At 45.0% G+C, this 26,331-nt stretch overlaps 1 protein-coding gene across 6 annotated transcripts in view; it reads left to right on the top strand.

The window, feature by feature from the left end:
* The window catches only part of CCDC88A (coiled-coil domain containing 88A), a 317,092-nt gene that overhangs the window by 258,484 nt on the left and 32,277 nt on the right, over positions 1-26,331 (top strand). For 4 of the 6 annotated variants that reach the window (XM_040351671.1, XM_040351670.1, XM_040351667.1 and 1 more), the window contains exons 26-29: positions 3,843-3,920; positions 13,718-13,921; positions 21,043-21,114; positions 23,733-23,813. In XM_040351671.1, coding sequence (XP_040207605.1) covers positions 3,843-3,920; positions 13,718-13,921; positions 21,043-21,114; positions 23,733-23,813 — 435 coding nt within the window. The remainder of the gene's footprint in view (positions 1-3,842; positions 3,921-13,717; positions 13,922-21,042; positions 21,115-23,732; positions 23,814-26,331) is intronic. The other 2 variants (XM_040351668.1, XM_040351669.1) reach the window with 2 other exon arrangements.

Here is a 26,331-nt window from a genome sequence, read left to right as displayed (position 1 = left end):
ATAAGCCAAAAGGATCGCCAAGTTTCAATTACTCATGGGGAGGCTCTGGACTCAGATCTTTAACCTGTAAAACAAAGACGTCATTGGTTGAGCCTGAGGCCTCGTACACACGACCGAGTTTCTTGGCAAAAACCAGCAAGAAACTTGCTGTTTTTTTTTTTTGCAGAGGAAACCGGTCGTGTGTACATTTTTCGACGAGGAAACTGTCGAGGAACTCGTCGAGCCAAAAAGAGAGCATGTTCTCTTTTTCCTCGATGGGAATGGAGAAAATTGGCTCGCCGAGTTCCTCGACAGCCTCACAAGGAACTCAACGAGCAAAACGATGTGTTTCGCCCGTCGAGTTCCTCGGTCGTGTGTACGAGGCCTGATGGATTGGAGTCGGCAGCTTTCCAAAAAATTAAAACCTTCCAAGAAATAGGGGTCACCAAAATTGAGAAATCTACGTACAAATGAGCCAAAAGCTTGTCTTGGCTGTACTTCTCCTATGGATCACTGGAGTGCCGTTCGCTCTGCGTGACCCGTTTCCAGCTGAAGCCCGCTGTTGGCTGATGTCTCTGAGCCACAGACTTAATGTAACAGAGCAAGGCTGGGGCAAGATCGTGACAATAAAGTCCACCTGCAACCCTGGACCGGCCCCTGGTTCAGCCTCTCAGGGGCTGAGAGGCTGAGCCAGCTGCTCCCACCCCTTCCACAGCTCAGCGCTCCAGTGAGTGTGATAGGTTGGGGGGGCGCAGAGCAAACAGCAGTGACTGACAGTCACCAGCTCTCTGCTCATGGAGCTGTGAGAACCGAGCAATCAGCGGTCTTTGATTGCTCTGTTCTCAGTCTTAGAGGCAGTGTGGGACAGATGCAGCATCCACCTAGGTAAGTGTGATTTTGAAAAAAAAAAAAGAAACTTCTCTTTTAAGGCCCCTATCACACTGGGGCGGTGGGGGCATTAGCGGTAAACCGCCACTCGTTTAAAGGGGTGTTCCAGGCATTTTTAATGTTTATTAAAAGTCAGCAGCTACAAAAAGTGGAGCTGCTGGCTTTTAATAAACATGCACTCGCCTGCTCCATGGTCCAGCGACGCACCGGCCGGGGCTCCGCTCCTCCCCCCCCCCCCCTCTCCGGCCGGTGTCCTCATTGTTACTGTGGGCTGTGGGCACCCGGCCATGGCGGCTTTCGGCTTCACGGCTGGGCACTCGCTCCGCATGCGCGATTGGACAGGCGATCGCCTGGGACCTGTCACGTGTCACAGGCGATCGCCTACAGGGAGGGACCGCCAAAAGGCGATATGACGTATCGCCTTAGCGGCCCCTGGGCGAAAGGAGGAAGTGGGACAGGATGTCCCATTCCTCCTGAAGCCCCCACTCCCCCCCCCAAAAAAAAATGACATGCCAAATGTGGCATGTAAGGGGGCAAGGATTGGATTAAGCGGAAGTTCCACTTTTGGGTGGAACTCCGCTTTAAGCAGCACTTTACCACTGTTATATCGACGCTTTGGTGCTTTTAAACCCTCCAGAAGGTGTTAAAAGCGCACGCTTAGCGCTGCTTTTAAGGCGCTTTGAATGCGTGCCCATTCATTTCAATGGGAAGGGGCGGTGGAGGAGCGGTGTATACAGCGCTCCTTCACCACCCCAAAGATGCTGCTTGTTGCAAGCGCACCACCCCAGTGTGAAAGCACTCTGGCTTTCACACTGGGGCTGCAGAAGAGGCAGTTTACATTTTTAGCTATTTTTAGCACAAAAACGCCTGTAAAGCACCTCTGGGTGAAAGGGGGGCTAAGAGTTCAAATTCCTTTTATTACAGGTAACAACAGTTAAGCAAGGAGGCACTAATGAAAGCCCTCCCTGATCAGGGCTTAGGCAATGTAGCAAAAGTATCTATTGGACTCAAAACAAAGTTCCCAGTTAAAATTATTGGACAGGAGCAATAATTGAGGTGATTATGACTGCATCAGCGGCCACTTGCCCAATAATGCAGCCAGAATCGTTAATTAATTATTGCTCCTGTCCAAGCATTTTATCCAGGAGTTTGGTTTTGAGTCCAATAGATACTTCTGCTACACAATACCTGTGAAGGGGGTATTTTTAGCCCCCAAAATGCATTGGCTGCCTTTTTGCTTTTCTGTTTCTTTTAATACTAAAGGACTTTGGACTCGTGAGACAATCATTTGGTGTTTTTTTTTTTTATCCTATTTATACATATATTTCTCAATTGTGACCCTTATTTCTAGTGAGAACGAGGATATTAGCCAGCACATCACGGATCATCAAGTAGAGTCCAAACCGTTTTAATTAAAGCCTGATCATATTTTAAAAAAAGGGTAGTGCAACGTTTCAGAATCACGCAGGCCCCTTCGTCAGGCATGTGATGGCCTGACGAAGGTATTGAAGGGGTCCTGCGTGACTTCGAAACATTGCACTACCTTTTTTTGTGATGTGTTCATGCTTTAATAAAAACCGCTTGGACTCTACTTGATGATCCGTGGTGTGTTGGCACATATCATTGTAGCTTTCTGATCCAGTCTCCAGCCGTTGGTTGCTGCAGCACCCAAAACTCTAGAGCAGGGGTCTCAAACTGGTGGCCCTCCAGCAGGCAGAGGCAGTCCCATCATGCCTCTGCCTGTGGGAGGTATGCTTGTAACTGCCGGCCTTGAAATGCCTCATGGGACTTGTAGTTTCGCAAAACAGCTGGAAGGCCACCAGTTTGAGACCCCCAGGGGTCTCCAAACTTCGGCTCAAGGGCCGAATGTGGCCCTTTGCTAGCCTTCATCCGGCCCTTGCTTGGGCAGTATTGCTCCCAATGATATGAGCCACTATTCCTCCCAATGGCACCAACAATGAGGCACTATTTCTTAGACTAATAGCAATGATGGAGCACTATTCCTCCTTGTACTGCCCACCAACACTGGGGCCATGTTTATTCTCACTGATGCTCGGCCCTGAGGCATTTTCTACCCCAACTGGTCAGAATCCGGCCCCCCTGAAGTCTGAAAGACCGTAAACTGGCCCTTTGCTTTAAAAGTATGGAGACCCCTGCTCTAGAGCTTTCTCCAGGAACGTTTGCTTGATTCCCTACTTATTTCTAGGGAGGTCTCCCGTTTTGTCGAGAGCTGCCGAACCCAAGCCATTGGGCCCAAACAATGACTCCTTTTTGGGAGCTAAAGATTCAAGTCCATAGTCTCACCACCACTCAGCCATGAGCAATAAAAACTTGGCAGGTGATCTAACCCCTCTTCGCTCTATGAATAAGTATTTTTAATTGCTCTCTGTAACCCAGTTGGAGAGATTCTGTTCCCGTCATGTCACGGTGACCACACAGAAAGCAAGACATCGTTTCCTCAATGGGTACAACACAACTTTGAAATGATATCACAAGTATGTTTTTGGATCAATGTTATAATATTAATATGTCATAAGTAGAACTTATAGGACATACATGATCATTTTATTTTAAATTCCGATTCCATGCACAGATCACGCACACCAGAGGTCATAACCCATCCCCCCTTCCCCTGTCTGTTAAACATTTTATTTTGCCTATGTAATCATTTTGATTTTACACAATTTTAGGAAAAAAAGTTTTTATTTATTGAAACATTTTTTCAGCACTCACAGAAACTGGGAAATTGTGTCACCCGCCATGCCCATCATGCACTGGTGTTGGTCTGTCTTGTGTAATAGTGCATGCGAAATTAAGATTGGTACATGCTCATTTCTGTCTTTCGTTTTCAGCATTTAACTTCTTCCATGTGTTCTTCTCCTCCCTCTTCCTTTTCTCATTTCTGTTATTTTTTTCCCCCCCTCTGGTTTCTTTTTTTTTTTATATTTTTCTTTCTTCCCATGCTGTGACATAAGCCCTGAAAAGACTGCCTTTTATGAGGAACAGACCGAAGGATAAGGACAAAATGAAGGCCCTCTACCGCCGCTCTGTGTGTAAGACATTCCAATAGTTCAGCTAGCTGTTCTTGGCTTCCATCACTAATACCTCACTAAGCTTACCCCAGACTGTGCTGTTTTCCCTAACATGCAAGCTACAAGTCCTGCTGCCATTGAACAGGGCGTTTAAAGGGGGAATATACCAGGGTTTGCATACAGTGACAGGTGGTCCGGTCAAGGGATTTACAAGCTTATCCAGTAATGCAAAATGCAGTAACCCACAGCAAAAGTAGAAGAGCGTAATGCCAGCCAAAACTTTTTTTTCCCCATTTGGACCAAGTGAGGAAGGGTTAGAACACAGGTGTCAAACACAAGGCCTGCGGGCCGAATCCTGCAGCTGCAGGAGAGCTCCAGCCCTCTTCTGGTCCTCCTCCAGACCCTGTACTTTCTGCTTTCAAGCAATATATCCATCTTCCCAGCAGCAGCATAAGGTGCACTGTGATGTAAGGGAGAGTGGGGGACTCGACTACTGATGGTGGGGGGGCTCTTGACATCTAATTTAAGGGGAGGGGATGCGCTGGACATCTAATCTTACAGATACAACAGCCCCTTTTGAGAGCAATCATAATGCTGATGCGGCCCACAATGAAATTTAGTTAGACACCCCTGGGTTAGAACCTCTTTCCTGCTTTAAAGGGGTTGTAAAGGTTCTTTTTTTTTAAATAACGAACATGTTTCGTCTTCTGGGGTCCCTCGGCGGCTGTCTCGGCTCCTCCCCACAAGAGCTAACCCCCTTAATGGGAAGCACTCTTCCAAAGGGTTTAGCTTGCAGGCGTGCTCCCCTGATACAGTTGACGGCCATAGCCGCCGGATGTATCACTCGGCCCTGTGGCGCGCCGCGTCATTGATTAGATTGACAGCAGCGGGAGCCAATGACTGCGCTGCTATCAATCTCCAATGAAGAGCCGAGAAGACTGGGGCCAGTAGCCAGCACGTTCACGGCACGGGACTTTCGAGGGCTCCGGTAAGTAAACCAGGGGGCTGGGGGGGCTTGTAAGCATCTGATGTTTTTTCACCTTAATGTATAGGATGCATTAAGGTGAAAAAATGCGAAGCTTTACAACCCTTTTAAGAGCTCGGTTCACACTGCCACAACCTCAAAGTCACGCTACTTACTGTACAGTTCCACTTTTCCAGACGACTTAAGTGCGACTCCAGGGAATGCCTGGGTGATCTTCCTGTAATTTTAGATCCAAATCACATCCGTTAAGTTTAGGATCTTGAAGGCGACTTCCATTAAAGTCAGAAGTCTCCTTGAAAGTAGTACAGGAACCGGGAGTGACTTCAGTAGTGCTAATTAAGACAGCTCCCGTTGACTAACATGGGATTTGACATGTCACGCAGCTTGGGGGTCTCACAAGTCGGATCCCAAGTCACGGCAATGTGAACCAAGCCTAAATGCTATTAAAGCGGAACTAAACCCATCGATTTAACCAGTTTAAAAGAAAAGTTACATTCCTGAAATGCCGGGAATGTGAACTGTCACATTTGCTTGTGTCCTCAACCAAACCATCAAATAGCTGGTGTCATAACTGATCACATGTGCAGCACCATGGCAGTTGCAGGTCAAACTGGAGCTAAGATGGCAGCTTCCATGGCTGAAAAAGATAGGAGGGTTTAGTTCCACTTTAAAAGCCCAACAGGGATCACAGCTGAAAAGAGGTGAAACCCGGTTTCCAGACCGTGTAGGCTTGGTTTATTTTGGAATGAATGCTTTTGGTGCTCTTTCATTTACCTCTCCGGGTTCTCTTCCAATCCTCTTCTGATTCATGTCTCTTGGATACTATAGACACTAAGGGGTTGATTTACTAACAAGAAATATACTGTGCACTCTGCAAGTGCTGTTGCTCCAGAGCTTGGTAAATGAGGTAAAGATTCACTTTGCAAAGAATACCCAATCACATGCAAGCACATTTTTTTTTAAAGACAGCATGTTTGCTTGTACATGATTGGATGATGGAAGTCGGCAGAGCTACTGCTCATTTGCTAAGCTCTGGAGCAACTACTCTTGCAGAGTGCAAGTGCGCAGTCTATTTGTCTTTAGTAAATCAACAAGGTTCTATCACTCGGGTGGCTAAGGGGTGCTACAAACAATCAGTTGAGCATCAGTTGAATCCCCATCTTAAAGCGGAGGTTCACCCTCAAAATGAACTTTCCAGCATCCTTAAAGCGGAAGTAAACCCATAAATTTAACAGTTTGAAAAAGCAGTTACATTCCTGGCATGCCGGGAATGCTAACTGTCACGTTGGTTGTGCTCTCAACCAAACTGTCAAACCATGCAATGGCTGGTGTCATAACTGATCACATGTGCAGCATCATGGCAGTTGAAGATTAAACAGATGCCAAGACGCGCCTTAGCAGCCGTCAATAAACTCCTCTTCGCTTAGAAACGCCCATTCCCCGCAGGATTCCCCGCTCGGAGCCGGAAAACAAGGGCTCATATAACGATAAAAACAGCACACTGCAGATGTTAGCAGTATGCTACAGCTAATGTCAAAAAGTGGATTTTTGGGCGAACCTCCGCTTTAAGCCTACAGCACACCCAGAGAGGGCTGTTTAAATTTAACATTGCTTGTTGAGTTGACAGGCTGCACCACCTGTTAAACCCAGCCATTAAAGTCAATGAGACCATGCTGCAAGCGCAAGCCAAAAGCTGGTCTTGTGGTTGCGGTGCTTTAGTCCCATTGAAAAATGCCTTTTGCCACCAAAAATAGAAAGGAGGTCGTAAGAGCACTTTCTGAATGCCTGACAACCTCTGCTTGGCTGTACTGTGAGAAGAGATAGACTGCCAATCTCTTTTCAGAGAATGGCCAGTGTAAAATGTGCCACAGGGGTTTATTTATGAAAAAAATTTACAAGGCTGTTCACCCATCAAAACTGCATGTATATTTGATTTGTGGGAAGGCTATATTAACAGATCGAATGGGGAAAATACCACATTATGGCCACTAGATGGCACTTATTATGATGGGAATGTGTATGTTCCTCAGCTCCATCTAGTGACCATAATGTGGTATTGTCTCCATTCACACATTCACTCTGTAGAGCAGGGGTCTCCAAACTGCGGCCTGAGATGTGGCCCTTTGCTAGCCTTTATTCGGCCCTTGGGGCACTATTCCTCCCACTGACGCCAACAATGGGGCAATATTTCTTCCATCGATACCAATGATGGGATACTATTTCTCCTACTAATAGGGGTACTAATCCTCCTCCTACTGACCACCAATCCTGAGGCCATATTTATTCTTTTTTGTCGGGCCCGGGACATTTCCTGCCCCCCGCTGGCCACAATCCGGCCCTCCTAAAGTCTGAAGGACAATAAACTGGCCCTTTGTTTGAAAACCTTGGAGACCCCTGCTGTAGAGTATGGCCTGAGAACATTCAGTTTTGCCTAATTTGCATAGAACATGCAGTATCGAAGGACGAACAGTTATATAGATTTTTGTTTTTAAATACACCCCTTACCGATTTACGTGGTAATTTTTCGAGCCGGGGAATGCCCCAAGGCTGTCTTTTTTAAAATCTATTACCTCTTTTGAAAAACCAATAAAGAGAATTAATAAATATTTATATTTAAAATGCACACCTAACTGATCAAAATATGGGAATTGTAGCCCTACATCACTCTGTCCAAAAGAAAATGAAAGTTGGGGCTTTAGTTGAGCTTTGGTCATGGCTGCTCTTTAAACCATCTGCTGTGGGTGACTACACTTTGAACATTGGCACTGCATTTAGCCTTCCCTTTGTTACGAGACCTAAAGAGTGTTCTATTCCCACTAACAATTAATCCATACTGCAGGCTTCCTGATAATTGTTACCAATCCTCCCTATTGTACATTACATTGAACAGATAATACAGACTGGAAATTATATTCTTACTGCAAAGAAAAGAACCATAGATAAAGGAACCGTGTGACTGTATCAAACTCTTATATACTGTATATAGGAACAAAGTTAAAGGGAAGATAAAAGTACCATTACACTTTGTGACATCACAGATATTCCATTGTAGCAATGAAATGTCCTTTAAATTCAGCACAATCACATCCGACCCCAACGCACCTTTTGGGCGCACTTTTCCAAAGCAGTTCGCTGTGCTCACCTGATCATATCTACTGACCAGTGGCCGTTTCTCAAACTGGAGTCCAAAATAAAAACATCCCAATTCTAGAGATTTTTTTTTTATTATTTAATTTGTCCAGGACTGAAAATGGCTCCATGCTCCAGGCGATTGTCCAGCTGAAGCATATCTAAACCCAAAAACAACAATTTAATGTTATAGCATACCAGCTCTTAGTTGTGGTGGCTGCATTTGTTTTTGTTTTTTTCAGGCTTTTTCTTTTATTTTTACTCCCCCAACTCCCTATCTACAAGGTGGACACTTTCGGTCTATTAAAAGAGAAGTATGGAAATTTTTTTATTTTTTTGGGGGGTCACAATTGCATAGGTGGATGCAGCATCGGTCCACCACCAGCTGTAAAACTTAGAACAAAGCGATTAAACACTACACGAGCATTGGGCTGTGGAGGGGACGGGAGCGCCCGTCTTCAGCCCGCGGTCTGCTGAAAACGGGTCACATGAGTGCAGAAGGAACTGTACTTCTGTAATGTTGTGCGGCTCTGATGCTTCAAAGTATGGCCATTCTGACTTACCATGTCATGTTTTCAGGGGCGGACTGACAACTCATGGGGCCCCCGGGCAATAGAAGATTATGGGGCCCCTCTGGCTTACAGATGGCCACCACGCCAGGAGGCAGTGCAGAGGCGGGGCAGCTAAAATCTTGGGATGTTCACATTAAAAGCATGTCAGTTTCGGACATATCAGGGACAGATGTAAAAAAAACACTGATTTTTACATACTGTCCCTGGTTTTACTGAGCCTGGCAACCCTGATGGGGCCCCCCCTAGTGGCATGGGGCCCTCGGGCAGTGCCCGAGTGACTCAATGGTGAGAATACCTGCATGTTTTACAGGTATTCTGCTTGCCAAACGTGTGCCCATTGATATCAAGGGGACCAAGCCGCAATGCCTTGTACAAGGTTGTGGCGCTGTCCCCTTGACTTCAATGGCAAGATTTCAATGTAAAATCCCCACTGTAAATCTCAGTATCCCCATGGGGATTGTAATAAAAAACAAACAAAAAAAAACAGCCATTTATCACCTTCTGAACACCTGCAAACCACCACTCGGCCATACGCGATCCACTGTAGAACGCTTTTCAAAAGAGGTGGTAAAGCCCACCACCTGTATGAAAGAAGACTTCTCCTTAAAGGGGTTGTAAAGGTAAAACGATGTTTTCCTAAATAGCTTCCTTTCCCTTAGTGCAGTCCTCCTTCACTTACCTCATCCTTCCATTTTGCTTTTAAATGTTCTTATTTCTTCTGAGAAATCCTCACTTCCTGTTCTTCTGTCTGTAACTCCACACAGTAATGCAAGGCTTTCTCCCTGGTGTGGAGTGTCGTGCTCGCCCCCTCCCTTGGACTACAGGAGAGTCAGGACGCTCTCTACGTTGCAGATAGAGAAATGAGCTGTGTGTTAGTGGGTGTCCTGACTCTCCTGTAGTCCAAGGGAGGGGGCGAGCACGACACTCCACACCAGGGAGAAAGCCTTGCATTACCGTGTGGAGTTAGACCTCTTTCACATTGAGGCGTGGAGCCGCGGTGACGGTATAGCCGCGCTATTTGTAGCGCCGCTATACCGTCGTATTTACCGCGATATTCTGGTGCTAGCGGTGAGGTTTTAACCCCCGCTAGCGGCCGAAAAAGGGTTAATGCCGCCCGCGTTGCGGGCGGTATTACCGCGGTGTTGCCGCGGTTTCCCATTGATTTCAATGGGAAGGCGCGGTATAGGAGCGGTGAACACACCGCTCCTATACCGCAGTAAAGATGCGGCTAGCAGGACTTTTGGAGCGCTCCTGCTAGCGCACCGCTTCAGTGTGGAAGCCTTCGGGCTTTCACATTGAACACTACAGGGCATGATTTTTCATGCGGTATAGCAGCGCTATTTTTAGCGCTGTACCGCATGAAAAATGCCTCAATGTGAAAGGGGCCTTACAGACAGAAGAACAGGAAGTGAGGATTTCTCAGAAGAAATAAGGACATTTAAAAGCAAAATGGAAGGATGAGGTAAGTGAAGGAGAACTGCACTAAGGTAATTGTACCTTTAAAACCCCTTTAATAGAAGCTTACTCAAGGCCTCACATTCAAGTGGGTTGGAGTCCATGTGGTATGCAACTCGAGATATAACCAAAAAAGAACCAACAAGGTGGACACAAATCACCCAACAACATGGGCATGGCTCGTTTGAGCCCATGTTGGTTCTTTTCTGGTTTTATTCTATATAAAAGATGACTTCTGTTGCTCAGTCCTCCACAGTTTCTATGGAGGAAGCCAATGTTATCAGCCAGGCTGAACGTCAAAGATGTCCATCTCATGGAGGACAAGGAGATGAATAGTTTACAGAAAGAACAACAAGTTGTATTATTCTTCCAGTTCGGCTCCTGGGGAGTGACGAGCCTTTCTGGCATGATCAGTACCGGTAATTTATTTTCTGTACCCGCTGAAAAACTTTTTAGCCTGAAAGATGAAAACCAATGCAACCACCGCATCTGAGAACTAGTAGGCTGCAACATATTATGTTTTTGTTCTTGGATGTAGTTATTCTGTAAACGTCATATTTAAATGTCTTTATGGAATGGCACTTCCTAACTTATTACCAGGTATATTAAAAACGGATGCCATCCTAAAACAATCATTTGTTCCGTGTTTTTCAAAATGCAGTAACCTGCACTGGCCATGGACCTGTCCTTCACCGCTGACTAAAAAAAAATCTGAATGGCATTGAGATTTAGGAATGGCATTGATCTCCCCTGTAACAATAAAGACGCAGTTAAGTGTACACGTTGTCTTAACATGGTGGGGGTGGCCTCTTTGTGGTCCGGTATTGGTGACACTGCAACATGCTCATTTTCTGGGAACTACTTTTATTACTAGGGAAACCTATGGTGGGCTTGGATGAAGATATCACTGGCACCACATTCCAAATCTATAACACTGTATCAACCTAAGTAAGCGGGACTTTTTAGGTGCAATACACAAAACAAATAAAAAAAAAATTATTACGGTATTCACATGATTCCACACATTTTTACAGCATAAGGTGCATTATCTCTCTTCATTGGCAGCTACGTGCTTTTCTCAACATGTTTCACCAACTTTGGCTTCCTCAGGAGAAATATTGCTGACAAAATATGCAACCTAGACTATTGAGACTCTTAATAAACATCGGAAAAAAATGTATATCCTACATCATAAATCAAAATGCTTCTAACTGCTGTTACCTGTGGTTATTCTTCTGTTGCTTGCAACTGTATATGCCACTCACTTCAGGTCAGGATTTCCTGTGATGTGATGATGAGTAGGCACTAGCAGCGTATCACTCGGCGGCTCGGCCACTGAGTGGGCGGCAGTGCCGATCCTGACCTCCCTGGGGCCCTAAGCAAAATGGCATGTCAAATTAAAGTTGAGAAGCGAGGGGGGGGGGCGCTGCATGCATTACTTCTCACATTAAAGTGGGCGAGGGGTGACTTCTTACCTCTTCTCCAATGCAGCCAGCGAGTTGAGAAGCGGGGTGAGGGGGGGCGGAAAATGACTTCTCACCAGGCGTGGCCTCTAGTAATTTGGGGGGCCCTAAGCGGCTTGCATAGTGAGCCTATAGAGCGAATCGGCACTGGTGGGCGGCGCCGGCCGGATCTACACAACACGTACACAGTCAGCCAATCACTTGAGAGGAGCGGAGGAACAGCTGAGCTGCCGAGCCCTCTCATCCGATGATCGGGCGGGGGGTGCGGAAGGGACATCAGATGTGTCAGGTCAGAGAGCAGTTTTAGAAAAATTTCAGCGGCGGCAATGGCGGACACTGCAGCTGGCAACTGCAACACCTTCTTGATGATTCCAGGGGGGCAATTTCCCCCCTTTTGCCCCTACCTGCGGATGCCCATGGAGATGACCTCAGTAGAACCTGCTCTTTTCTCTAGTGTTCTGGCAATTGTTGAGATGTAACAAGGAGGTACCAATCTGCTCTGTCATCCACCAAAAATTAGGTTGTTGCAAAACTAAATGGGTGACACATTGCAGCTGGGTATAGGCAACCTCCAGTTTGGGAGTGACTGGGAACTACCACTTGGGATTGAATAGTTTGTCAGCAATATTTCTCCTGAGGAAGCCAAAGTTGGTGAAACATGTCAAGAAAAACATTTGTAGCTGTCAATGATGAGAGATAATGAACTTTATGCTGTAAAAAAAAAAAAAAGAGATCCATGGAAAGATTTTATAAAATTGTTATATGAAGAAAAGGAAATTTTCCCCTAGGGGCTTTGTGTTGCAGCACGGTATAAATGTACAAGTAGGTAAAAAAGTATACATTTATTGATAGGGTATCAAAAAAGAGCCCCTAGACAAAAAAGTAAACAACAAACATAATCATGAAGAGGTCCTCTTCATGATTATGTTTGTTGTTTACTTTTTGATTTATCTGCATATATTTTCTTCATAGAACCTATGTCTGCGTAAAAACATTGGCTCCCTGAAGAAGACCGCTACTACGAAGGTCGAAACGCGTAGGGGCTTTTTTCGCACATAGTGCTTATATGCATATAGTACTGTTCAAATTTGAATTATCATTGTTACCATGTTGTGATGTATGTCTTTGCCTTTCTGTTTATGGATTGATATTATTAAAGCTCATATCCTGAGTTCCCCTTTTTTGTCTAGGGGCTCTTTTTTGATACCCTATCAATAAATGTATACTTTTTTACCTACTTGTACATTATTTATACCGTGCTGCAGCACAAAGACCCTAGGGATAAATTTATTTTTCTTCAAGTATTATCAGGGGTGTGCAGCATCCTTCATCCATGGGTTGTAATACCTTTTCTTCGATAAAATTGTTATATATTTTTTTAATTTGTTTTGTATATGGCACCTAAAAAGTCCTGCTTTCTTTGGTTGATTCGATTTAATTACTAGGCCAGTGATGGCAAACCTTTGCACCCCAGATGTTTTGGAACTACATTTCCCATGATGCTCATGCACTCTGCAGTGTAGTTATGCATCATGGGAAATGTAGTTCCAAAACATCTGGAGTGTCAAAGGTTCGCCATCGCTGTACCTGGGCATCACATTGGGGTTGATTTACTAAAACTGGAGCACCCAGAATCTGGTGCAGCTGTGCATGGTAGCCAATCCGCTTTCTATCTTCAGCTTCTTCAATTAAGCTTTGATAATAAAACCTGGAAGCTGATTGGTTTCTATGCAGAGCCGCACCAGACTTTGCACCCTCCAGCTTAAGTAAATCTACCCTCTCCTAGTCAACTCAAGGGTCGGTCCTGGGTCCATCCTAGAAAATGGCTGCCAGTGTAGTGTGTAGACAACAGGTGCACTTTAACCGTTCGCTGAACTGCTTTTTTTACCATTTCATACCATTCGGTCATTCTTAAGCAACATAACTTGTTGACAAGCTATGCTGCTCATCGCTGCTGCAGTAGCATGGTGGGGATATGCTAAAGGCTTTCCGGGTAATGTACAAAGGGCACAATTTTGCTGTACATGTCCACTTGCTTTTCATCATTGCCCACTGAATGCATGTCATAACTGAAATGGCTTTGTGAACTTTTGGTAGCTGTTGTGACCCGCGGTTGCGCTTTCTAATGCTTGTGTGGCTGTCTAGAGAACCAAAGCTGGCTTAGAGATTGCTCACGGTATCATGCTGATTCATTTGCTTTCATTTGCATCCCAGCCATGAATGACCTGGTCCAGTCCATGGTCCTGGCAGGTGGACAGTGGACAGGTAGTGCTGAAAATCTGGAGGGTCCCGATGAAATTCCCACGGGCAAAAGGAGGAAAGATTTGGGAACCATGGCCTTCTCCACAACTGCCATCAACTTTTCAACTGTCAACCAAGCTTCGAGCTTCAGAAACAAGCAGATACCTAAGAGTAAAGGTATAAACAGTGCGATTTTTATGTGAATGTGCTCTGTTGGTACTTTTTTTTGGGATTTAATTTATTTGTATTAATGCACTAATCTGTTTCTAACCCACTAATGCAGCTTATGCAACCCTACTGAAGTGCTAACAATTTACTATTGCTTCTACTGCATCTCTTCTAACAGAATTACACCCAGCATAAAACTGACATAAATCCCTTCTCAGTAAAATGGTGGAACTATTGTGGTGGTGGTATAGTTTTTACTGCGCCTTTGCATGGCTTGTTGCATTCAGTAGTAGGCGAGGCTCAAAACTTTCAAAAACCTCCCACAAACCATTGTACACATGGGGACTTATAATTCAGGGGGTGTGCTAGAGGTGTAACTTGAACCTTCAGGGCCCCTGGCCCCTGACTGGGGCCCTTACCACTGATCCCACGGCCCTTTACTCCCATCATGGGACCCCTTATTATGGTCCCACAGTGGACCATCTTCCTGCGGTCTTGGGTTCCCTCCATGGTGGCGGAATGCCAGAGCCAAGTCGCAAGTGTGACTTTTGCGACCCTGGTAGTTCCGCCACTAGAGTCAGTAGTAGTACCATTTAATTATTTTTGATTATTTTTTACATATCTTTTGGGACCCCTGTTGGGGCTTTGGTGAAATATCAGGGGTCTAAAAAGACCCCCTGATGTCTCACTTTTAGGATGGCTGCACAGAATGAATAAACGGAAATAGCTCTGTACAGAGCTTCAAGTTCATTCATAAACTGAGACATAGTAAACACGGTACCGATCACTGACTGTTCGTTAAAACAAGGAAGGGGCTGGCAAATGACACATTTACCAGCTCCTTCCCTGCTCTCCATCCTGATAGATCCCCTGCAATAGTAGGTGGGAGGGGAAAACCTGGCAGTGCTGCAGGGGGCGAGGGAGGGCCAGGAAATGACACGGGACTGGGGGCAACAGGACTGGGGTAGTAAAGCAGCAGGAATGGCATGTGGAGGAATCGATGCCCTCCATTTCCCTCCTGTAGCCGCTGAATGTCTGCAGGAGGAAGAGGAGGATAAGCGGGTATTCAGCGGCTGCATGCTGGGATCCGTTCTTCTTCATGCCGTTGCCCCCGCCGCCCCTGCCCACTGAAATGAATGCGCAACACTTCCGAAGGGCTTGAAAAGTGATTCGGAAGCGCCTCAACACGGGTGGTTTTAACCCTTTCTTCGCTCCGCTAGCGGGGGTTAAAAGCACTGATAAATAGATGGTAAGGCACCACTAAAATGATCGACAAAAAAAAAATGATACCGCCAGCGATGCCACGGCTGCAGTGTGAAAGCAGCCAAACAGACGTCAATGCAAGTTGTACTGAAGTCACACCCAAAGCATTGCAGGAACCTTTTTCTAAGTTGGAGCGACTTGAGTCGCATCGATTAGAACGGTTTCATTGCAGTTAATAAGGCGTGACTTGTCATGCGACTTTGAACGCTCACGTCACGGCAATGTGAACCGGGCGGACTCCACTTAACTGTTATTGCTGCTGTAAAGGAAGCTTGAATATGACTGTGCAGTTCACACCGAGGCACCAGAGCCAAACATGGAATGAATTGAGGCAGATGAACTGGCTAAAATTGGAGCCATGGGTGGCCCTGATGCTACCCTCCCATCAGACATCCTTTGAAGGATAAGTCCACCTTTGGGAACATGTTACGTATTCCACCCTTTTTTTAGGGTGGAACATGTTCCTACTGCTGCAGCCTCTTCCGACCCACAATTTTTAGTGACAGTGAGCTGGGGATCTTCTCCCCAAACTCGCTGTCACAATAAAAAAAAAAAAAGGCCATGCATGGCTTTGCCCACCTGGCTGCATCATTCATTCAGAATGGAATGGGAGAACTACAAGTACCCACAGCCTTTGTAGCTGTTGGCTTGTAGTTCTTAATGAACTACTAGGGCGCTGTTGAGCACTCTAGGTAGTTCATAGTTTCTTCCTGTCATTGTGTAACTGCCTGCCTATATGAAGTAGGAACAGAGGACCAGATTCACAAAGGAGATACGACGGAGTATCTCAGATACTCCGTCGTATCTCTGAGTATCTATGCGTTGGGTATGCAAATTAGGAGTTACGGCGATCCACGACGGTTTTTCGCGTTCGCTACGTCGCCGCTAGTCTAGTTTCCCGTCGCAAAGTTAGTCGTCGTTTTGGGTGCCTTAACTTTAGTCAGCAATCGTATTGCTATCTAAAGTATGGCCGTCGTTCCCGCGTCGAAATTTAAAATTTCACGTCGTTTGCGTAACACGTCCGGGAATACGGAAGTATGCTACGCGCGTCGCCGTTCGAAAAAATGACGTCACTTCGCGCAAAGCACGGTGGGAGTTAAAAAACGGAGCATGCGCAGTAGGTCCGGCGCGGGAGCGCGCCTAATTTAAATGTTAGCCGCCCATTCGATTTGGACCACCTTGCGCCGGACGTATTTACGATACACCGCCGCAAGTTTCCAGGTAAGTGCTTTGTGGATCGGGCACTAAAACTGAAAACTTGCGGCGGTGTAACGTAAACGGCTTACGTTACACCGGCGCTAATGTACCTGAATCTGGCCCAGAGAGCTCACACTGACAGTCTACAGGAGTCCTGTATTGCACCCGTGATTTACTGATCGCGGGTGTAATGCTTTGCAGGCTCCTAGTAAAAGAAAAATAATAAATGCAATTTTTTTTACTTGGGGGGGATTCAATTTTTTTTTTTTTTACAAAGGTGCATTTATCCTTTAATCTAAAAATCAGATCCAGACACTCTTCAGGTATTCTGACAGTTGTGGGTGCCGACTGTCAGTATACAATAGAAATTCCTCCATTTATGAACGTTAGCTTGGATGAGGAAATAGAGCGATTTTTTTCTTGTTCAGTGCCTGGTCAGTAATCGGCACTCGGTAACGGACCTGTTTAGACACACCCCCTCTCCTTCTCTGACATACAAGACACTTTTGCTAAGGGGTGTGGCTGCTACTCAGCTCTGACAGTACAAGTCATTGTCATGTGAGGGCAGAAAGCAGCATTTTCACAAATCGAAACATATATTTTAAGGCATTTCCTAGCAAAACACAATTCCAGATCAAAAAATGTAATAGCACAGCACTATAAAGAGATAAAAAAAAAGTAGATCAAACAAACTTTTTAAAGCGGAGCTCCACCCTAAAGTGGAACTCCCGCTGATCGGAACCCTCACCCCCTCCGGTGTCACATTTGACACCTTTCAGGGGGGTGCAGATACAGGTATTTGCACCCACTTCCGACCACAGACTGCGGGCAGGACGTCATGACCCCCCCCCCCCCCCGTTGTGTTCTGGGAACACTCGGCTCCCAGAGCACAGCGGGAGCCAGTCAGCAGGCGCAGCGCGATTTGCGCATGCTCCGTAGGGGACCGGGCAGTGAAGCCTGTGCGCTTCACTTCCTGGTTCCCTCACCGAGGATGGCGGGGGGGGGGCAGCAGAGTGACGAGCGATCGCTCGTCCTCTGCTGCAGACGGCGCTGGACTCCAGGACAGGCAAGTGTGCCGATGTTAAAAGTCAGCAGCTGCAGTATTTGTAGCTGCTGACTTTTAATATTTTTATTTCAGTGCACATCCGCTTTTACTCATTCTTTTTTTTTTTTTTAAGTTTTTTTACTTTTATTATTTTGTTTTTTAAATCCCATACTTGCTTCTATGAATAAAATCATCAAAGCCATGCATAAAAACATATATTGCTGTAATGACAAAGGCTCACAGTGTGCTCTGAATCCCCCTTTCTGATTTTGTTGTCTGACTTCTCGGCAGATATAACAATTAATGAGAAGGTGGCATAGTGTTTGCTGTGCTTTCTCTCAGAGCAGCTGTTTCCCAGCATGCCGTACAGACGCCTTATGTCTGGCCTAATGTCTGGCACTGTTCTCAGGCTTCACAGCTATATAATATCAGATATTTTATTTTTATATTGAGATGGAGAGGGAAGTATTTCTAATGATATGTGGAGCAGTAACATTTTGCTTCGAGTCAAGGCCACCGGTAGATTTTACGGTTGATATTAAGATTTAGACACTAATAACACTATGGGGTCAATTTAATAAAAAAACAAAAATGCTAAAAGTGGTTAACCCCTTCCATACAGGGCATTTTCACCCCCCCTTCCTGCCCAGACCAATTTTTAGTTTTCAGCGCTGTTGCACTTTGAATGACAATTGCGTGGTCATGCAACACTGTACCCAAACTAAATCTTTATGTCCCCCCCCCCCCCCACAAATAGAGCTTTCGTTTGGTGGTATTTGATCATCTCTGCGGTTTTTATTTTTTGCGCTATAAACAAAAGAAGAGCGACAATTTAAAAAAAAAAACACAATTTTTTACTTTTTTATTTAATAAATATCACAATTTTTTAAAAAAAAAAAGTTTTTTCCTCAGTTTAGGCCGATACGTATTCTTCTACATATTTTTGGTAAAAGAAAATCGCAATAATCGTATATGTAGATTGGTTTGCGCGAAAGTTATAGCGTCTACAAAATAGGCGATAGATTTATGGCATTTTTATTTTATACAATTTTTTACTAGTATTGGTGGCGATTTGCGATTTTTTTACTGTGACCGTGACATTGCGGCGAACACATCGGACACTTTTGACACATTTTTGGGACCATTCACATTTATACAGCGATTAATGCTATAAATATGCATTGATTACTGTGTAAATGTGACTGGCAGGGAAGGGGTTAACCACTAGGGGGCGCTGAAGGGGTTAATATGTTGCCTAAGGTGTTTTCTAACTGTAGGGGGGAGGGGACTCTCAAGGGGAGGAGACCGATGTGTGTTCCTCTGTACTGGGAACACACATTGGTCTCCTTACCGCTGACAGGAGGTGGATCTGTGTGTTTACACACACAGATCCACACTCCTGCCGTGATTACTGGCAATCACGGCCGCCGGGCACCCGCGCCGGGTCACGAGCGCTACCGTGGGCGCGCGCGCCCTAGATCGCCGGGAACACAGGACGTCATATGACGTCCACCCGGATCGGCGAGGGGTTCCTGCCGCCGTCATTTCCCTATGGCGCGGTATGGAAGGGGTTAAGCCACTCTAACCCGTATACACCATCAGCACTGCCTCCTATTGTACTGTGTGATTTATAAAAATAAATGCTGCAAATACCTAATTTCACTGCCGAGATTGTCCAGCTTTCTCCTTTCCTCCTCTGAGAGATGCAGTTGGCCGGGCTAAGATTCCCCTGCTGATGTCGGTCTGGATGGGAGGAGGAGAGAGCTGGCTGGTCATGTGATCACAATCTCGGCTCTTAAATTAGGTATTTACAGCATTTATATTTATAAATCATTCACAGAGGGGGACACTGCAATAGGAGGCGGCGCTGATGGTGTATGCAGGTTAGTGTTGTGAGAGCAGCAGGAGGGGGAGGGGTGGCTCACACAAAGACAGAGAGGAGGACACAGGAGCAGATAGCAGGCTTCTAGTTACAGAGGAACATAAACTGACCACGGTGTCAGGGCTCAGCAGCCATGATACACCGTGGTCAGTTTACAGAGGGGTGAAGATAAACTGTCAGGATCAGCCAGGTATTTTAGGTGTTACAAGGAGTCAAATGACACAGGACAAGCACTGTCATATAACATGCTTTAAATGAGCAGGATCCATTTTTTTTTTGTTAACAAACGCTTTAACCACTTAAGACCCGGACCTTTAGGCAGCTAAAGGACCCGGCGAGGTTTTGCGATTCGGCACTGTGTCGCTTTAACAGACAATTGCGCGGTCGTGCGACGTGGCTCCCAAACTAAATTGGTGTCTGTTTTTTTCCCACAAATAGAGCTTTCTTTTGGTGGTATTTGATCACCTCTGCGGTTTTTATTTTTTGCGCTATAAACAAAAAATCGAACAACAATTTTGAAAAAAATGCAATATTTTTAACTTTTTGCTATAATAAATATCCCCCAAAAATATATAAAAAAAAAAAAATTTCCTCAGTTTAGGCCGATAAATATTCTTCTACCTATTTTTGGTAAAAAAAATCGCAATAAGCGTTTATCGGTTGGTTTGCGCAAAATTTATAGCGTTTACAAAATAGAGGATAGTTTTTATTGCATTTTTTATAAAAAAATTTTTTTTACTACTGATGGCGGTGATCAACGTTTTTTTTCGTGACTGCGACATTATGGCGGACACTTCGGACAATTTTGACACATTTTTGGGTATATTGTCATTTTCACAGCAAAAAATGCATTTAAAATGCATTGTTTATTGTGAAAATGACACCTGCAGTTTGGGAGTTAACCACAAGGGGGCGCTGAAGGGGTTATGTATGACCTAATATGTGTTTCTAACTGTAGGGGGGTGTGGCTGTAGGTGTGACGTCATCGATCGTGTGATCCCTTTTGGGATCACACGATCGATGATGCCACCACAGTGAAGAACGGGGAAGCTGTGTTTAAATACAGCTCTCCCCGTTCTTCAGCTCCGGGGACCGATCGCGGGACTCCAGCGGCGATCAGTTCTGCGGGTCCCGCGGTCCCGGTGCTTCGGACCGGGTCTCAGGCGGGCGTGCGCCCGCGACCCACGGCTGGGTACTAGCACAGGGCGTACCTATACGTGCATGTGCCTAGCCGTGCCATTCTGCCAACGTAAATGTGCAGGAGGCGGTCCTTAAGTGGTTAAAGATCAGGCATTCGCCCAGCCGAAACAAATTTTCCCCTATATTTTGTCTAATATGATTATTTCCTCAAATCATTAGCTCCATCTAGTGTCCATAATGCAGTATTATCCTGAAATACCTCTATCTGTAAAATACTGTATTGTGGCCACTAGATGGGGCTGATGATCATAAACAATCAAATTAGACAAAACACAGGGGAAATTCGTTAGAGTAGAGCAGATGCTTGTGAGATTCGTCCAGTGAATTTTTTTTAATAAATATACCCCTACGTAAAACCTCCTTTCCCCTCCAAGCCCATGCTTTTTACATGGTCAGGATAAAAACCATACCTGCAAATATTTGAATGAATTGGATTGACCTGACTTTCAGATGTTGCAGTTCTTGGTGCAAAGTTCACATTTTGAGGACAATGCCACGTCTCTTATTTTATCATTGCGTTTAATGCCACTCTTTGTTTTGCAGATGGCGCTTCGTATGAAGATGTCAGCGGGCATGGTGCAAGTGATGATTCTTATAGTGGTTCCACCCTTCCTGGTAAATATCCACCTTTTGGGGCTTGTGAAGGATAATGAAAATGTGGGTCACTCACTGGCTAAGCTGCTTTTTCTTTGTGGTGCGTGCTCATAAACAAAACCTGGTCGGGGACTGGGGTACCTGTGGTTCACCAGACCCAAACTAGGTGGACCGCATTCTTTAGGGGACCTGACACAGCAAGGTCCATCCAAGTACTTGGTGCCCCCCCCCCAGGGCTGGACTGGGACAAAAATTTGGCCCTGGACTTCATCCAGACCGGCCCACTTTGACAGATCTCTCCCATGGCGGCCGGACAACTCCCGCCCCTCCGGCCACCCAAGCCCCCCCCTTCACTAGCCACTAGCCGTTCTACTTTAGTAGAGTAGAATGGCTGGTACTGGTACTCTAATAGACAGTACCAGTGGGGAAGCTAGACATTATTTCACCCGGGACAAAGAATCAGTTTGGTGCCCCCCCCTCCTCCCATGGGACAAGATTAGGCAGAAGTGAGAAACTCCGAGGGCCATAGCTGTTGAGTCAGCCGTCTGTCCCCTCCCCCATGCTCCTTCTGGTCCCCCCCATGCTCCTCTTTCGTCCCCCCTGCTCCTCTTGTCTTGTCCTTGTTGTTAGTGGGAGGAATAGTGTCCCATCATTGTTGTTAGTGGGAGGAATAGTGTCCCATCATTGGTGTGAGGAATAGTGTCCCAACATTGTTATTAGTGGGAGGAATAGTGTCCCATCATTGGTGTGAGAAATAGTGTCCCATCATTGGTGTGAGGAATAGTGTCCCAACATTGTTATTAGTGGGAGGAATAGTGCCCCATTCGTTGGTGTAAGTGGGAGGAATAGTGTCCCAACATTGTTATTAGTGGGAGGAATAGTGTCTCATCATTGGTGTGAGGAATAGTGTCCCATCATTGGTGTGAGGAATAGTGTCCCAACATTGTTGTTAGTGGGAGGAATAGTGTCCCATCATTGGTATTAGTTGGAGGAGTAGTGCCCCAAGGGGCAAAAAAGACATGAAAAGGGCAGCATCTGACCTGTGGGCCACAATTTGAGGACCACTGGGCTATAGATATGCTTATCAAAGTCAGCCAGCCTGATGTGCAGATCTGCACCTGGTTAGACGAGGGGAGCTTTGGGGCCGATATCTGTGCCACATTATAGTGCAGATAATTGTTTAGGCACATGAAACATTCCTGTGACCTATCGCAATTTGTACATTTTTGGTGCGCAATGTTGCAACTCCTTTTTAACATAGGCGCACTATGTTGATTCAAAAAAAATGTAAACACAATAGTTTATCGAGCCCGCTGTCTTTTTATTTTATATTTATTTTTATTTTAGTTGCCTGGCTGTTCTAGGAAGAGAGACTCCATAAACATTTTTTTTAGTGCCTAAAGAGGTCATAATTTGTCATTTATTTTCCGGTTAGGAAAACTCTCCCACCTGTATACATAAATTGTGTTTACAAAGCGGCAGCCTAATGCCGCGTACACACGATCATTTTTTGGGTTGTAAAAAACTACTTTTTTTTAAAAATGTCATTTAAAATGATGGTGTGTGGGCTTCAGAGCATTTTTCGGGTTCTGAAAAACGGAAAAAAAAAAAATCGAACATGCTGCATTTTTTCATAACGTTTTAAACAATATTGTTATTCGGGTTGTAAAAAATGATCGTGTGTGGGCTTTAACGACGTGAAAAACCCGCGCATGCTCAGAAGCAAGTTATGAGACGGGAGCGCTCGTTCTGGTAAAACTACCGTTCGTAATGAAGTAAGCACATTCATCGCGCTGTAACACACAGAAAAGCGTGAATCGTCTTTTACTAACACAAAATCAGCTAAAGCAGCCCCAAGGGTGGCGCCATCCGCATGGAACTTCCCCTTTATAGTGCCGTTGTACGTCACCGCGCTTTGCTTGAGCATTTTTTTTCACGATCGTGTGTGGGCAACGTCGTTTTAATGATGAAGTTGAAAAAAACGTTGTTTTTTCTAGAGCCTGAAAAACTTTTCTTTTTACATCCCGAAAAATGATTGTGTGTACGCGGCATCAGGATCTGGCCCCACTATTAATGCAGCGCTATGGAGGATTATGGTGGGCCTTTTATCACTTTAATGAATCTCATATCCATTGGTCTATATCTCCACCAATTATATCAGAGAGTGGGGAAGCGGGTGGTTTGGGAGATTCCCTAGTATCAGTTGGGTTGGGCTGAATCTTCTATTCCCATTTGTGGTCAGCCCCTTTAATATCTAGTTTCCATTACTGGCCTTTGAAATCATGGAGCACAACTTTTTGATGCGCCTTGTAAACCAATGGGGAATTTTTTTGTCATTTTAGTATTTTTGTTTTATTGTGTCCCATTGTGTGTGTTCTTCTTGCATTACTCTGGTTTGATTGTCCCAGTCCACCTTGCCATGTGTTTCTCTCCCTTTTTTTGTTATTACAGCACTTTTCCATTTATAACTGTCATGGCCGCTCTGGCTTTGTGTCTGTGCTTTGGCATAGATGGGCATGCTGAGTTTGAAAATGAATGTATGCATGACTCCTCTGCACTCTGGGCATTTGTGGATCGGAATGTAGCCATGTTGTCACCTGCTAAATGTTTGTCACCGTTGTCTCCAATCTCTCATCCAGCTCCCAGACCAGCCAGCCTTGATAGTGGCAGGACATCCCTTAGTAATAGTAATAATAATGCTTCACTCCATGAAGTGACAGGTATGCTGTAGACATTTTGTATTATTATTTTTTTTGTGCCATATTTATTGATGTCAACCATTTCCCTCCTTTAGGTTCATTTTAATTGTATCTAAACCCAAAAATGTAATATATTGAAGATTAGTTCTTGGTGTGGTGGCTGCCATTCTTTTTTTCTTCTACGGTAAACCATTGGATTGCGAACGTTATTCCTTCCAGAAACATGCTTGTAATCCAAAGCGCTTGTATATCAAGGCAAATTTTCCCATAAGAGATAATGGAAACTCAAATGATTCGTTCCACAATCACTTATTCATAAGTCCTTCAGTTTATAATCCATTTGACCACTTCAGCCGCAGAGGATTTGGCTGCCAAATGACCAGAGCACTTTTTGCAATTCAGCACTGCGTCGCTTTAACCACTTAACGACCGCCGCATGTACATATACGTCCACAGAATGGCACGTACAAGCAGATGGGCGTACATGTACGTCCCTGCCTTTCCGCGGGTCGGGAGTCCGATCGGGACCCCCCCCCGGTACATGCGGCGGTCGGTTCTTCCGTGGGAGCGATCCGGGATGAGGGGGCGGCTATTAGTTTCTAGCCGCTGCCTCGCGATCGCTCCCCGGAGCTGAAGAATGGGGAGAGCCGTATGTAAACACGACTTCCCCGTGCTTCACTGTGGCGGATGCATCGATCGTGTCATCCCTTTTATAGGGAGACTCGATCGATGACGTCAGATCTACAGCCACACCCCCCTACAGTTGTAAACGCACACTAGGTGAAACATAGCTCCTTCAGCGCCCCCTAGTGGTTAACTCCCAAACTGCAACTGTCATTTTTACAATAAACAATGCAATTTAAATGCATTTTTTGCTGTGAAAATTACAATGGTCCCAAAAATGTGTCAAAATTTCCGAAGTGTCCGCCATAATGTCGCAGTCACGAAAAAAATCGCTGATCGCCGCCATTAGTAGTAAAAAAAAAAAAAATTTAATAAAAATGCAATAAAACTATCCCCTATTTGGTAAACGCTATAAATTTTGCGCAAACCAACCGATATTTTTTTACCAAAAATATGTAGAAGAATACGTATCGGCCTAAACTGAGGAAAAAAAATGTTGTTTTATATATTTTTGGGGGATATTTATTATAGAAAAAAGTAAAAAATATAGAATTTTTTTCAAAACTGTCGCTCTATTTTTGTTTATAGCGCAAAAAATAAAAACTGCAGAGGTGATCAAATACCACCAAAAGAAAGCTCTATTTGTGGGAAAAAAAGGACGTAAATTTTGTTTGGGAGCCACGTCGCACGACCGCGCAATTGTCTGTTAAAGCGATGCAGTGCCGAATCGCAAAACCTGGCCTGGGCCTTTAGCTGCATATTGGTCCGGGGCTTAAGTGGTTAACTGACAATTGTGCGACGTGGCTCCCAAACAAAAGTGACGTCCTTTTTTTCCCACAAATAGAACTTTCTTTTGGTGGTAGTTGATCACCTCTACGATTTCTAGAAACCAAAAAAAAGTGACAATTTTGGAAAAAAATATATTTTTATTACTTTTTGCTATAATAAATATCCCCCAAAAATATATATATAAAAAAAATATATATTTTCCTCAGTTTAGGCCGATACGTATTCTTATACATATTTTTGGTAAAAAAATCGCAATAACCGTTTATTGATTGGTTTGCGAAAGAGTTATAGCGTCTACAAAATAGGGGATAGTTTTATGGCATTTTTATTAATATTTTTTTTACTAGTATTGCCGGCGATCTGCGATTTTTATTGTGACTGCGACATTATGGCGGACACATCAGAGACTTTTGACGCTATTTTGGGACCGTTGTCATTTATACAGCGATCCGTACTATAAAAATGCACTGATTACTGTGTAAATGACACTGGCAGTGAAGGAGTTAACCACTAGGGGGGCGAGGGAGGGGTTAAGTGTGTCCTAGGGAGTGATTCTAACTGTGGGGGGGGGGGCTGGGCTACCAGTGACACGACATTGATCACTGCTCCCGATGACAGGGAGCAGATGATCAGTGTCCTGTCACTGGGCAGAACAGGGAGATGCCTTGTTAACACAGGCATCCCCCGGTTCTGCCTCTTTGTGACACGATCGCGGGACACCGGCGGACATCGAGTCCACGGGTCCCGCAGGCACGGTCACGGGGCTTGAGGCAGAGGCTGAGCGTGTGCCCACACAGCGGTAAACTTAAAGGGACGTATATATACGCCCATTTGCCTGTCCGTGCCATTCTGCTGACGTAAAAGTGCGTGCGGCGATTGGCAAGTGGTTAAAAAGATTATAGCATTGTGATAGGTTGTGTAACCATTAAATGTCCATCCACAAATGGAAGCCTCCACAAGGGGATTAGAAGCAAAATCCAGCAGGAGCTCCACAGTATAAAAGGGAAGAGAGGCGTCTCTAAGTGTAGCAATATTTTTGCTAAATGTTGTACCTTCATTAAATGTAACCATATTGCTACACTTAGAGGCTCCTCTCTTCTCTTTTATACTCAGTTGTGATATGACA

This window comes from Rana temporaria, chromosome 4 (assembly GCF_905171775.1).
Source record: "Rana temporaria chromosome 4, aRanTem1.1, whole genome shotgun sequence".
NCBI classification, from domain to species: domain Eukaryota; kingdom Metazoa; phylum Chordata; class Amphibia; order Anura; family Ranidae; genus Rana; species Rana temporaria.
The sequence above is the reverse complement of the archived record's forward strand: the minus strand, read 5'-3'. Positions and strand labels throughout refer to the sequence as shown.